This window comes from Cololabis saira, chromosome 4 (assembly GCF_033807715.1).
Source record: "Cololabis saira isolate AMF1-May2022 chromosome 4, fColSai1.1, whole genome shotgun sequence".
Taxonomy (NCBI): domain Eukaryota; kingdom Metazoa; phylum Chordata; class Actinopteri; order Beloniformes; family Belonidae; genus Cololabis; species Cololabis saira.
In genome coordinates this window covers 27429179-27445127 of record NC_084590.1, presented here as the reverse complement: position 1 = coordinate 27445127, position 15949 = coordinate 27429179, and the positions used below count along the sequence as shown (strand labels likewise).

The window sequence follows — 15949 nt, the reverse complement described above, 5'->3', positions numbered from 1 at the left end:
AACATGTCGTAACACTTGAAAACAATATAACAAAACTCAGAACACATGAGGACACTGAGACTTTCACTTAAGACCCCTCCTCCTTGGCATCAGTTCTTATGTTACACTCACTTCAAGAACTCCTTCTCCACCAGAAAGAGCCTTCGGCTAGATCTTTGCTCTGCAGAGGTATCGTAATGCAACACTAGAGTATAATCAATCTGCAATTAATCTCCCTGTCATGCATCACCTTCTCAATGAGGGCAGATTTTGCTCAAACTATCGATACGACCTGCAATCCTTGGTTCATTGGAAGGATAGCTTATAGAAGCCGTGTCTTTATTTCAAGAATTGTGTTTTAGATTTCTCTGCAGAACTCAAATTTTTTGAAAAGGCTGCAACAACCTGTCCGATGAGTATGTCAATCAGTCACAACGTTAACCTTTGATGCTAACGCCAGGAAGTGACATTTCCAGAATGACTGCTTCTGTTTATCAACATAGCATGCGATATCAATGATTCTCTTTTGAATACTTGTTATGATGCTTTTACTCCTCAGGCCTTAAGATGACCCTGCCTGTGTTTACTTGTGCATGTTTGTGTGGAGACTCTACAGTTCAGTGAAACTAGATCACATTTAAGTCAGCTTTCACCATGGGCAAGCTCAGAAAATAGGGCACGGTGCCTACTTGCTGCCACGAGCTGTGATGATTGGTGTATCCTATGTCAACTTCAGACAAGTAACCATTCAGTTGGGCAAAGAAATACCGATGGAAGAAGGAAAAGACTGCTGCTAGCTGCCAGTGACTGCACCAGTAGGTCTTTGGAAACCTGTTGCAGCAGGTTTTTCTTTCCGTGTATCTTATTGCTGGGCTAGCTTGGACAAGTGCCAGACACACACACACACACACACACACACACACACACACACACACACACACACACACACACACACACACACACACACACACACACACACACACACACACACACACACACACACACACACACACACACACACACACGTATGAACACAGACACACAGAAAGTGAGGATGATATTCTGAGCTGCCAAAATCTGAAACCAACCCATCCACTACTTTCATACACATTTAGACAGGCAATCTAATTGAAGTGCCTCACTGTGAGGGTGAAGGTGGCTCAAGGTGCACAGAGGGAAATGGACTCAGCAGAGGTTACAGGTCTGACTGAGCAAATCTGATGAGATCAAAAAAGTAAGGAGAACGGGCAGTTATTGAATCCAAAAGTTTGGTGAGTTTATCCGGCTGCTTTACAGTATGTAATTTATGGTGTTTGTAAAAAAAACAACAAAAAACGATTCTATAGTTTAAATTTTTTTTTTCCTTTTTCTTGACTCTGGTGTATTTCCAAGACACGCATCATAGTACTACAGTATATTGTTACAGTGCAGCAGTGTTGCTATTGACGGTGCTGCAGGAGCTGAATGGGGACTAACCTCGCTGAACATTGCCTTACAACCATTACATGTAAAACTTGTGGTATATAAATCTGACAGTGACATAGCGCAGGTAGACACATGCATGGCCTCTGGTGACAACAGATATTTCAGACATTTACAACTTTTTACATTAGCTGATTCCAGTGAATAGTGACACATGTGTACAAACTTTGTGATTCTGAAAACCTAACCTGGCTGGTATTTGTGATGATGCATCCAGGTTGACATTACTAAGCACATTATTCAGCGCATTACTCGGCAGGTGGCTCATTCATTCACAATTTGTAAATATTTATTACATTTCCTTTCTTCCAGTGTGATCCAGTGTGTTAAAAAACCCTCTTCTGTGGGTCAAACCACAACAGCTAATTAAAACAGCTACATACACTGTTCATGCATGTTTGCAGATAACCGTCTGACACGGGGTTAAATGTTCTGACTTGAAGCCTCACTTCACTGTTTCCAAGAACACACATATCTGAGCAGAATAACTGAGGCCGATTAGGTTGTCTTGTCAAAATGAGGTCATCACCTCTCTGAAATGACTCCTGCTGAGAGTTGGTGTGCCAGAAAGGCAGCTGAACAGAATGGAAGTGCTGAGATTGGGTTTAACATTGTGCGCAATATCAGATTAACTACAATCTTAATACCTTCTTCATAATACATGGAAAATATTAATTAAAGGTATAGCCAATAAAAACTGAAATACAGATTAAAATCCATTAATAATCCATTCAGATTGTATTATTATGTTTTAGCTGCATTTAGTAAGAACACAACAGTCACCAAATAAACTCATAATACAAATGTATGTTTCTAAGTAATTGGTGTTAAATCAGCAGTTTTTGCTGATCAGCCTTGTCATAGTGAATATAGGTGGTGAGACAAAATAAACTAACAATATTACAAATTAAATGACTTGTGAAACTAGAGAAATAAATGCATACAGTCCATTAGTTTCGTCAGTCAAAACTTGGAGGCGAACCACTTTTAGAGAATAAATGACAACATAATATAATCTCCTTTAGCTACACAAGCCGTGTGGGCATGCATGTCTCTGAAAATATGACTAATTCCTGAAAAATCTTGGCAGAAACTACAGATTGGCTACCTCCTGCAGTAAAACTGTTAATGTCCCACTGTGAAGCAGATGGTTTGATTGCCAAAGAAACGCACTTAAATTTATTGAAGATTGGATTTTTTTTTTTTTTTAATGTAGACGTGTAATTTAATTTAAGAACAGCCATTGCCATACAAAACCATGGCTGTGTCATACTTCTTTATCTTCTTTATTGCACTTTGGTTTTGTTTTTTTGTATTTTTTTTGTATTACTGTTTTTGTTCTCTGACTTAATGTTTGAATTTCAGACAAGACATATTCTTTGTTGTTAAAGGGGTTAAAATTTCAGTCACGATCATTCCTGACTCAAGGTTTGATTTGAACTGCTTTAAGTGTTGGAAAACACTTAAACACTGAAAACTGGAGAGCAAAATAATATTTTCCTCCCATTTAGTTTTTTTAAACTTTTTAAAAAAATCCAATATGGCTCAAAAAACGCTATGAGGAATGTGATCCATGACAGCCCTAATGAATATTGGATAAAAAGGCATGAGTTCATGTCAGTTTTAACTAACGTATCAGAATTAAAATGAAAATGCTTTGACAGTCAGCTGTGATCTGATGCAATATCTGATGTCATGTACATTTAATTTTTTTCTCCACAAGAGAAACAGCCTAGAAAATTAACTCTTCTCATATACACACACAGATGCTGCACATATATATGTATATATATATATATATATATATATATATATATATATATATATATATATATATATATATATATATATATATATATATATATATATATATATATATATATATATATATATATATATATGCTGTACATTGTGTTTATTTCACTGCATAAGCACTTCTGGTTAGAGATGCTAACTGCATTTCGTTGCCCTGTACTTTAACATGTGCAATGTAAATTTAATCTAATCTAATATATATATATATATATATATATATATATATATATATATATATATATATATATATATATATATATAATCAAGTGTATAGGACGACAGGCTCAAGAAATACCTTCAGGGATACGCTGGGTCCTGCATTGTGTCTGTCAAGCTGATGAGAGTGATTGTTTTTACAGTGCTGAAAACGACAGGCTCGACTTTCACCTTGACACTTAAGCCTCCTTTGACTCAAACAAAAAGAGCTTTGATTGCTACTTCTCTCTTTTTACAAACACCATGAAGGAGCGGTTAATTCCACTTTGCTTCAGCACTGTTTGGCTGTCTTTACGTGACCTAAAAGCCATCATGGTTTGATGGCAGTTTTAATGAGCTTGGTTGATGTCAGGGTTGAGGTTACCTTTACTGGAATCAGTGCCACGTGTCTATATTCTCCACTGGGATCATGTAACACTTCCTCAGATGTATTCCGATAAACCCCTGACACATCTGCCTCCACTGTTTTCAGTTTATTGTGCTGGCTCTGAAAATGAACTCAACTGTTCCCACGCCTGCACTTATGCCGTCAGAGGAAGCAGTGTAATGTGTCACTCAGATTTACAGTAGAAAATCACTCCGAAGATACGATCTGAAAGCCTCAGTGAACACAAGTGACTTTTTCAAAACACGACAGAATTGCTACCTGTCATGTGACCAGACCAACATCAATCAAGAAACTGCTTTGCTCCTTTAATTTATGGCTGAAAGATTGATGTGAGGATAAGGCTCTTGACTGTGTATGAGCTATTGCATCTAACAACTGGTTGTCTCAACTACAATCTAGGAAAAACAAAGTTGGTTACCTATCAGATTGGCAACCCAGAAGTCGTTGTTTGCTACTGATATTCACACAACATTTAAAATGGAATCGGCATTGTCATTCAGTTCACAGGGCAATTTATCTTCAGTAAATTGTAAATATTCTCCCCAAAGTCTCTCATCACATCATTAGTTTTATTTCTTTTTCTTTGTTTAATCACTCCACAGTAGCATATTTTGGCACAGAATGTCATACTCGCCGAAGGTTTCCCCCAGCAGCAGCAGCAGCAGCAGCAGCAGCAGCAGCAGCAGCAGCAGCAGCAGCAGCAGCAGCAGCAGCAGCAGCAGCAGCAGTCAGTCTCAAACATCCGCCCCTCAGGTCAGTCTACACATCTGTGAGAATTATGAGACATACTGCAAGAAAACAGCAGAAACGTCTTTGCCCAGCTGCATTTCTCTTTAGTCTCAAGGCGACTATTTGTGTTACTCTTCTAACATACATAATAGTGTTTGATGGACTTTCCAGGGTTAAGGCCCAATCTCAATACTCCCCCTACTTTTCTCCACTCGCCCTTCTTTTCTTCACTCGCCCTTCTTTTCTTCCCTACCCCCTAAAAAAGAAGGGGAAGATTTTAGGGCACTTGAGATCTAGGGCACTTGGCCCAGGTGCCTGTCCCGATTCTCCCCCTACCCCTCGTTTTCATCCCTACCCTGATCAGGAAGCTGAGAGCCAAAAGCTGTTTTAATTTCAGCTGTAGCGCTGTTAATATGGCACTTTATTAAGTTTTAATATTTTTTCAGGCGTAAAAGTAACCTTTAAGATCCCCAACCTGGGCTCAGTTTATCAAAATAACGCCTGTTAAGAAATTTGACTCAACGTGCCGGGGGTACAGACGTGTCCGCCGGGTCAAGCTGCGCCGTCGTCCCGGGAGAGAAACCTGCAGCTCTGTTGAGAATTACGCTGGCTGAAATAAATCATTTAGGAAGATGTTGGTTTAATAGATGAAATCTAACAGTTGTAGCTACGTCTGTTAAGAAATTTGCTTCGAAAATTTTGAGATTTCTGCCTGCCCGCTCCGGAGTTTATGGGTCCGCGTTAAGTCGATGCAGAGCCTACGGCGTAGGGTACGGCGTACGGCGCGCGTCGCCACGTAACCTACGCCGTAGGCTCTGCGTCGATTTAACGCGGAACCATAAAACAGCTCCGCTATCTTCACTTCAGCTTTATCTGAAAGTGTGTAAATTACCCAGATAACAGCTTTGTGGTTTCTAAAAACTATTATATCAGAAACATCTAAAACAAATCTGACGAGTCACAGGATTATTTCTCTCTATTTCCCACAAAAAAAATGCTTGCTCCCTCGGTCACAATCTGAGACGAGTCTGCCTTTTTGCCCTCGGTCGGCGAGTCAAATCGACGCAGAGCCTACGGCGTAGGTTACGTAGCCTACGGCGTAGCCTACGGCGTAGCCTACGGCGTAACCTAACCTAACAGCCTTTATTCCAGCGCGATCTTCGCGAACAACGGACAAAAAAGGGATTATGTACATTCACTGCGTGAATATTATGAAAGTAAAATATATATTTCTCGCTAGAAATGTAATCAAAACGCATTTTTATGCAGAAACTAACTCAAAATATTGATTTTATTCAAAAAAAAAAATAAGAAAATGTCCGCCATGTTTTTTTTTTTGATTCAGTCCGCAAATGACAACGAAAAGCATTCTGGGAAATTTTTATAGCCCCTCGCTCGCGAAGTCAGCATGTGAAATCCCTCGATGTGAAGGGGCTATTTTCAGCCCCTCGCCCTCGTTATGCCCACTCCCCCTAGGTGAAAAGAGGAATTGGGACACCACTACCTTCACGGGAACGCGCAAAATTTAGGGGGAGGGATCAAAACGAGGGTGAGGGGGAGTATTGGGACGCACCCTAAATGTCACAATCACTCACTAAAACAGAGACTATAATTCAACTGTCAGTATGAGTCAGGGTGCGAATCAGGGTAAACAGCTAAGCCAGTTCTCTGTGGTTTATGTGCTATGAAATAAGAGATTTGTTGATATTGACCTCAGGGCCTTCCTGTAAGTTATTGTGACATTTTACTTTTTGGCTTCAAGGAGACGGTTTGTTTTGTGTTTTCCACAGAGGAAAAGCAAGGTTAATAAAATGTCAGGGGCAAACTACGTCAAACTAACAGAGATCCACAGCTCTTTTCACCCATGTATTTACACTGCTTGTTTATAATAACTCACATCAGGATGTGGACGGTGCCGCTCCACTCTGAACAATTGCCTTGAGCAAATTTACACAAAAATTAACCTGAGTCACAAACAACAGGCACTTACCCTTCTCTGAGGTACAACTTCATCATGAATCTTATCTTATCTTATCTTTTGCCTCAGGTAATACCTGACTTAAAGAACCGTTGCTTACCATAACAAGTGTTTTGCAATGACGACTTCTATTGCTATACAAGTACATCCTTATCAAATCGGTTTTTAATAACAGCTCTTTAAAATACATATTTTCCAACCTTGGTAACAAAAAAGAGAAATTTTCAGAAAAAAGCCCCCAAATGTCCCCTTTTAAAAAATGGGATAGGCTGTAACTCATGCAAAATCATCCTGTCTATATGTGAGTGTAACTTGTAATTAGTATGTTTTACAATGTCACACTGCAGACTAAAGCGGGCAGGGATGTCTGCTTCCCTCAGAGAGAGCGCAACAGCTTCAGCTTGAGGACTGCAGCTCTGAACAGGAGACACAGCGCTGATGGGATCACTGAACGAGTCCCTGTCAACCGTTTCCACCCATACCATCGACAGTTCAGCGATGGAGTCAGGGAGAACGCGAGCTGTTTCCAGCACTGCTCCTCTTCCTTCATCAGTCTGCAGGAAGTGTGCAGCCCTGATGCTTATCCACACCGCAGCGACATGCCAGCGACCTGGGACCAGTACAATGACAGCATTCAGGTTTGTAGATTTAGTCATTTTTATGCTTGTTATTTCAGTTAAATATAACAGTTTCAAACAATCTATAAAAAGACAAATGGGAAACCATCTTCAATAACTGAAAAAAGCAAGGCTGCACTATTGTACAAGTTTTCATGTCTTCTCCAAATCATTTTTCTTTCTCTCCACATATTTGCAGAGTTCATACTCAGAGCTACCAGCTGCTTCACTGGAATCCCCCAACTTTTTATCTCAAAGGTATCCGTCCTACAGCTCACTGAGCCCTCAACAGCAGGTGAGTGAGTATGCTGTCTTAGACTACATAAGTGTTCAGTCCGGTATAGGATGTCTATAACATGTACTTAACCCAAGCCATTAACTTGTGGACACAGTGAATGAGAACGTATAGAGAGGGCTGTTTTTTAGTATCGGTCAGATCATGATTTTCTTCATGTCTGCTGCACAGGTTTCAACTAAACTGTATCCTAGTGATGACCCGCCAAACGGCACTAAATATTCTCCCCAAAGCCGCTCGTCTCAATCACACCAGGAGAGTGCCACCCATTCACTCTTCCCCAAACCCATTTACTCATACAGGTAACACCACATCACGATTTACCTTATGTCATCAAGGCTCACATGAATATGCTGTTTAGTAAGATTTAAAGCCATTTCATTGCATACTGTATGAGTGGACTACTTTAATTAAAGGTCATTTGTTTGTATAATGATTATAATTCTAACGTCAGATGTCTTCTTCATCGCTGCAGCATCTTGATATTTATGGCTCTGAAGAACAGTAAAACAGGAAGTCTGCCAGTCAGCGAGATCTACAGCTTCATGACTGAACACTTCCCATATTTCAGGGTACTGCAATACACACTGTCTTCAACATGGATTTGAACTGTAACCACATCAAATATCTGACTTACAATGATAAAAAAACATTATATATATACATATATATTATCAGTGAACCTGGCTAAAATTGCCACAGTAAATCCACAGTCTGAGTCAGAATTTCAAGACATGACAGTTGTATAAATAATTGTAAAAGCACCTTTTTGTTGTGTTTTAATATGTCTTATTTTGGGAGCAGTTTTGTTACAATAGTTTATCCTGTTCAGTAGTGGTCTGTGTAGCTGGAGGGTTCACTTTCATAATCGCCCAGGTTTGTGCTGAAGCTCACATTTATTAACGTCATAAAACATCTGCCACAATTCTTTTGCGTGTGCCGTTTTGTTAAGTGGCTTATTAATGGACTCGTACAGTAGTGTGTATACGTGCCCTGTAGTGCAATAATGTTAATAAAATGAGGCAGCTGCAGGGTTTGCTTATTTGAACTGTGATTATAAAATCAGATTTTTTTTTCCAACAAATTCCAGCTATCTGCAAATCAGATAAGCTGAGGCACGCCACTGGAAAGAGCTCAAACATTTTTTGGCTAATATATTCAAGAAGGCATTTTATAGACAATCTTAATACAGTCAAATTACATATTGGAGATGTCTCTTTATAATATTTACTGAATAGATGGTTGCTTTCCAAACAATGGCTAGTTCAGGAGATGCGTAAGGCACAACAGAAGGTACCATTTTAGAGAAAGCGACATACACTTTGCAGATCCATCCAAAAACCTTCAAAATATTATGAAACGGACCTAAGTTCTGTCACAGTTTGGTTATTCAGATCCTGTTTTATTTTGAAACCTGTGTCTTTGTGTTTCAGTTCTGTTTTGACTTCCCTTGTTCCCATCCACCCTGATTGTCTGCACCTGTGTCTCGTCAACCCTTCTGTGTATATCTGGTCTCGTTTTTCCCTTGCTCCCTGCTGGTCCGTACTGTTTTCCACCCTACTTGTGTGCTGTAAGGTTTTTTGATTTTTTGCTCTCGTATTTTTGTCAACCCTGCTCTGCAGCGCCTTTGGTTTGTTTCTACACAATAAATTACCTTTTTTTTGGAACTCCTGCTTCCTGGTCTCTCTTGCGTTTGGGTCGTAATCTACCCACACGTGACAAGTTCACTTCAGGGACACTTGTTACAGCCAGAGCCGGATTAACGCAAAGGCATGTGCCTAGGGCCTGATTGACAGGGGAGGGGCCCAGACAGAGGGACAAAAAACATTTTTTTTTTTTTTTTTTGTCTGCACACATATTAATGGTTGATACCATGCCGGTAAAAACCTAAGGCATATATATGTGCATTGTTACTATATTTAGTATACATACATATATATACGCATACATACGCGCAGGGCCACCGCAAGGAGTGTGCGAACCGTGCGACCGCACGGGGCCTCGAGCCCCAAGGGGCCTCGCGCTATGGGTGTTTTTTTTTGGGTTTTTTTCAATTTATTTATTTTTTTTTTTCAAAATGTTTTCCTTTTTTCCCTTATAAATATCAACAGTCACGTTCCATTAAAGACCTAAATGTGTACTAGTCTGTGCATATCAATAAATATATGTACAATGAATCGCGTGTCTGTTGTTCAATACAACTGATCAGACCAAGCGCAGACACAAGCTGCTCTGATCCAGACGGGTGGAGTTGGAACAAACTGTAACACAATGTCGAGAGAACGAGACAGATTCAGGAAATCTGAAAAAAGAAAAAAACTAAAGAAAATGGAAGAGTTTAATGCCTCTCTGAAAGGCACGTTTGATAAATTTGTTACATAAATCACCAATCTGACCGGGTCTCAAGCAGCCGCGGGGCCCTGCGTCGAGGCAAGCCCAGATGATGATGAGGCAGGGGAAGGTATCCAGTATTCTGCTAATTGGAGAGTTAAAATTGCACATATAGACACCCGATCCGACCCGAAAAACCCAAAAATTTTGCGAGGGCTCCCCCCGGCCATTTGCACAGGGCCTCGCAAATCTCCCAGACGGCTCTGCATACGCATACACATACATACATATACACATACAGACATACATACTACAGCGCACTTCGTCTTACTGCTAATTTTATTGGTCTTTGTAGATTTGACTTCTTATTTAACTATTCAATTTAATCAACACATTTAATTAAGATTTTCTGCAAAATGCAATAGCTTAAAACATTTATCTTATTTTACTCTGTTTACATAGCAATGCTGACACCTATTGGTGATTTACTGGTACTAATACCTTAACAATGATACTCGCAATCGACAAGATAAGGATAATTTAATAGCATTTAATAGAGCGGTGTAATAACGTATAAATAATACAAATCTAAAAATAGTCTGATAGACTGTTTAATATACAACACATGACTTATTTTGGAATACAAAGAACCAACTTGACTATGCTATGTAAAATGTGAATGAACTTTTATTAGTAACTTTGGTAAGTTTAAGATTTCAATTCATAAATAACATCGATGGAGGGGGGCCCAAAAATCACAGTCTGCCTAGTGTAGTCCATTTATTTAATCCGGCTCTGGTTACAGCATGCTAATATGAGTTGCTGTCAAGGCAGAGGAGGAAAGAAAATCATATAATGTACCCTCCAGGGAGGGATGAATCTCTTGACTTTGATTGGTGGATTTAGGATAATTAGCAGATTTAAAAACATTATACAAGCAAATACTAAAATAGTAATTTAGTGGCTGAGAGCCTCAAAAAGGTCACATTTCTTTGGAAAGCTACATAACATGCAGACACAATATAGCAAACAAGGTAAATGCTGCACATCTCTGTAAGAGTTTAGCTTGCTTGAAGGAGCGTTATGCTAAAAAAGCTGCTTAAACGACTGTGCTTTGCTCAATATGAAATACATCTGTGTAGATCTCTAAAGACAAAGCGGAGGGTGTAAGATATGTGTAGATGGGTGAATGTGACTCACAGTATTCAACAAAACAAAAAAAGCTAACATTGCATATACCATTATAACAAAGTTGAATTATAGTTGTGAATCTGGCTCAGTATTTCAGCACTTCTCCGAGGTTTCCCACAGAAATCCTTTGCCTCTTTGGTCATATCAGCTGTCGATGATTGATGGTTCATGATGCTGTGTCGTTTGAAGGATCAGAAATCCTGCATGTCGAGCTCGGGATTAAACCCCTGCATGCTAAAATTCTCTCTTCAAGGAACATTATTTTTTAACATTGACAGTTTTTTTCCGAGATGCTAGTAAAGTGGGTTTTGCTCTTCCAATTTTTGTCCCTCAAAGAATCGTTCGTAAATGTTGTGCCAAATCATCATTAAAATCAGCTCTTGACAACACCTATTCAAAGAAATAAAATGATTACTCTTTCTTTCACCTTCTTGCATGACATGAGCCCTCATTAATCCTCTTTGAATGTTCTGCAGGGTTAAAATGCAAAAGCAGATGTACATTAACCAACAAAGTGTAACTCAAATTTTTTTGAAATATTTTGGGTTCATACTGTTTTTCAAAAAGAAACAAAAGTCAAAGCAAGTTTAATATTGAAACATATGATTACTTTGTTTTCAGTAGAGACTGTAAAGTTGACAATGTTAGGCTGAACTTTGGAGAACTGGGTCTGCTTAAACAACATTTTTTTTTTTTAATTAAAGCTATCTCTTTTTACGTAGGAACCTGCAAGTTAATTATCAGAATCATGTTAGTATTTTCAAGTTGTATCATAGTCACCTTATAATATTATGTCACAAAGTGTAGTTCAGTGTATCAGTTATCAATCCCTTTCTGCATTCAGACAGCTCCTGATGGATGGAAGAACTCTGTGCGGCACAATCTCTCTTTGAATAAATGCTTTGAGAAGGTGGAAAACAAAAATGGGAACACTTCTCGTAAAGGATGCCTTTGGGCTCTTAATCCAGCCAAAGTAGAGAAGATGCAGGAGGAGCTGCACAAGTGGCGCCGCAAGGACCCACTGACTGTTCGTAGGAGCATGGCCAGGCCAGGTGGGTCCCATAAAACTAGCTGTCAGCTGGCTAAAGACCAGGCGTTCGACCAATTAAGAAGAACATTTTACTCTCCAGGTGTTAAAAGTATAGATTTTAAATTGACCAGAGCTGGATGGTCATTTTTACTTTACCCTGCTTAATTCAAACTTTTACTTTTTTGACACCTTTTAACAGAAGATCTTGATCGTCTGCTTGGAGAGAAACTGGACAAGTTCAGGTCTCCGCCACCTTACACAAACACAACTTCATTTTCAAGAGTGTGCTCCATCTACAACACCACCTCATCGTCTAACGCTCCTGCTCAGCTTCAACCAGCAAGCCATCCCATCCAGCCTTCACAGTATGCCCATATTCAACCACAGCAACCCTGCAACTTTCCCCTCACTGCTACTCACCCCAGCAACTTATTTGCTCTATACTCACCCTGTGGACAACTGCCCGCAGCTGTCACATCACCTGTTGCTGGGAACATGCCACCTGTTTACAGTGCTGCCTTGCAGGCTGAGCACAGTGCAGGTCTAAGAAGCATGCAGGACATGCTGTTGGAAGGAGACGTCAGTTATGACATTGACACCCTCAACCCTAGTCTTACTGACCTGCAGCTGCAAGGTAAGAGACCCCCATAGACACATGAAATTTGATTAAGAAAAAAAATAGGATCATCATATAGTGGATTTTGATGCATAGAGGCATGCAGCACTTGGAGGCTGCTGGGAAGCAGACTATTGCCCGTTTTTCTTAGGTTCATCTAAAGTGTTTAATCTTACAAATATTTCATCTGAGGTTATTCTGAAGAAAAAGCTACTGAGTTATATAATTATGCACAACAATACCTATATCCCTTTTTGAAGATGGCCATATGTGTTCTAAATTATATATATATATATATATATATATATATATATATATATATATATATATATATATTTGGACCCATATATATATATATTAGGACCCATATATATATATATATATATATATATATATATATATATATATATATATATATATATATATATATATATATATATATATATATATATATACACTGGATTTGAAGTCACTATCTCCATCTCACAAAAAGATTTTACAGTTACATCAAAAGCTGGTCAGGTATTTTTTCTGCTCACCTGGACAGAACCTAGAGATAGATTTTCACAACACAGGAGAGTCGTGGTCTGTCTTGCTGCTGCATTTTGGATCAGATGGACGCTGTTCAGAAAATTACTTGGACATCCTGCTAATAATACATTACAGTAATCTACGGTAGTCTAGACATAAATGTGTGAATTAGTTTTCTTTGCGCTACTGCGGAGATGTTAAGTCAGGAAATTATACTCAGAAGCAGTTATTTAGATTTTAAGGTGGCAATAATCAGTATTTTTGCATCAAGCATGAAATTGCAATATTAATAACACTGAAATTCCTGCAATTTATCTAACTCTGACTCTATCTAACTCTCCCAAAATTCTTTGTTTTTTCCTCACTTTGATTCTTTTCAAAATGCTGTTTTCAATTGCAGCAGCTTTATTTTTGCAGTGAAAAACCAACTATTGAGACACAGTTGGCAGCTACGTGTCATTGGTGAACACAGTAGAGCCAGTTATTCCCCTCAGCAGCTTCTGGAAACTATGAGATGGAAAGTGACTTCAAATCCAGTATATATATATATATAGTATATATAAAAAGATTTTACATCAAAAGCTGGTCAGGTATTTTTTCCGCTAACCTGGACAGAACCTGGAGATAGATTTTCACAACAGGATGTAGATGAATCTACAAAATAATTGCAGAATCCCTGTATATTGATAAGCATTAGTCTACAATAAAACACCCTATTTTTCCTCTCCATTTTTTCAGGTAATTTGTGGGAGGAGTTAAGGGAAGACAGCTTGGTGTCAGAACCACAAGTCTCCACCACAACCGCCACATCTGCCTTTGACCACCACGTCCACACCAGCTGCCTGCAAGTCCCACCTCCTTTAGATCACGCATCATCAGGGACTACTGGCAGACACTGTAAAGCAGTGTATGAGATGGACGACACGGACAGAAGCTGTTGGAACGGCCTGCATCCTGTTGGTTATTCGGGAGTGGAGAATTTGTCGGGGTATCTGACCTCCTGCACCACATCCATTTCTTTAATGTAAACCTTTGGCCTCTCCAGATTCATTAAAAATTAATGAATTACTATCTGTGAACTCAGTTGGAGAATATTGTTACACGCAGCTTCATGTCACAGTGTTTCCTTGGAGATACAGCTCTTAGTTCAGGCTCTGGACTACTGTAATTTTGTTGTTGGTCGGCCTGTGCGTGCTCAGTTAAAATGAAGAGAATGCAGAACAGAATGAAGAACAGAATGCAGCAGCACGTCCTACCTTCACTCCTTCATCCAGATCTACACTCCCTCTCGACAGCTCCGCTCAGCCAGTGAAAGACGCCTGGTGCTTCCACCACAACGTGGTGTGAAATCAGTAGCCAGACTCCTCTATTGTTCCCCGATGGTGGAATAACCTACCACACTCTGTCTGATCCGCAGGATCTGTACCTACTTTTAAAAGCAAGCTAAAGACCCAGCTCTTAAAGGAGCATTTCTGCATCTAGTAAACTTCTCTGCTCATCAGAATTAGTTAGAAGATCCAGCTCTTTGCAGTACTCAGCACTGAGTAAGCTGCATGCACTTATGACAAGATGATGTCTTTTTAGACGTAGCTTTCTTGTATCAAGTGACTGTTGGGTTGGGCGGGAAAAATAAAAAAATTCTAGCACTGGCTTGGCAGCACCTGTGTCCAACTGGACTCACAGAAGTCTGACCAGCACTTATCCAGCTGGACCCTCCTATGTGATTTTGTGATTGTGTTGTTCTCTCAGATGTAAGTTGCTTTGGATAAAAGCGTCTGCTAAATGACAGTAGTAGTAGTAGTAGTAGTAGTAGTAGTAGTAGATAGTAAACCCATCAAATCTTCTATTTGTCACAGTCACAGATAAGTGCTCAGTTGTTTAAAAGAAACATTGCTCCGGTTATTTGTTCACTTTTTGTTTGTTTCCATCCGTCCTTCCGTCCATCCATCCATCCGTCCATCCATCCATCCATCCATCCATCCATCCATCCATCCATCCATCCATCCATCCATCCATCCATCCATCCATCCATCCATCCATCCATCCATCCATCCATCCATCCATCCAGTTTCACTGGTTCTGTTCATAACCTTTATAGACAGGAAAGAGGGGGTCCAGTTTGGGAACCACAGGTTGGTGTCCCCTGCAGCGTAGGTCTATAGCAGCATATCTACAACGAAGCACCGTTTAAGACGGAGGTCGTGTCAGCCTCCTACACCCAAATTGGAAGTAGGTTCCGTAGTAATGATGCCTGATAGCAGAAGTAAACTTGCACTCTTAGAAACATAAGGCCCTATCGGATCGTGCAAATATTGCGGAGCAAGGTCGTTTAGGTTTTTATATGCAAGTAATACAATTTTAAATTAGATTCTCAAGAGCCAATGGCGGGATGCTAACACAGGAGAGTCGTGGTCTCTCTTGCTGCTGCATTTTGGATCAGATGGACGCTGTTCAGAAAATTACCTGCTAATAATACATTACAGTAATCCACGGTAGTCTAGACATAAATGTGTGAATTAGTTTTCTTCGCGCTACTGCGGAGATGTTAAGTCAGGAAATTATACTCAGAAGCAGTTATTTAGATTTTAAGGTGGCAATAATCAGTATTTTTGCATCAAGCATGAAATTGCAATATTAATAACGCTGAAATTCCTGCAATTTATCTAACTCTGACTCTATCTAACTCTCCCAAAATTCTTTGTTTTTTGCTCACTTTGATTCTTTTCAAAATGCTGTTTTCAATTGCAGCAG

The 15949-nt window shown here is 39.5% G+C and overlaps 1 protein-coding gene across 1 annotated transcript; it reads left to right on the top strand.

The window, feature by feature from the left end:
- Positions 1 to 1191: 1191 nt before the first annotated feature.
- foxn1 (forkhead box N1) lies at positions 1192 to 14557 on the top strand. The gene is made up of 9 exons (XM_061720301.1): positions 1192 to 1213; positions 4483 to 4633; positions 6935 to 7225; positions 7404 to 7499; positions 7671 to 7801; positions 7975 to 8071; positions 11866 to 12073; positions 12251 to 12685; positions 13937 to 14557. The coding sequence occupies exons 1-9, from the start codon at positions 1200 to 1202 to the stop codon at positions 14224 to 14226; spliced, it is 1713 nt and encodes a 570-aa protein (XP_061576285.1). The 5' UTR covers positions 1192 to 1199; the 3' UTR covers positions 14227 to 14557.
- Positions 14558 to 15949: the final 1392 nt, after the last annotated feature.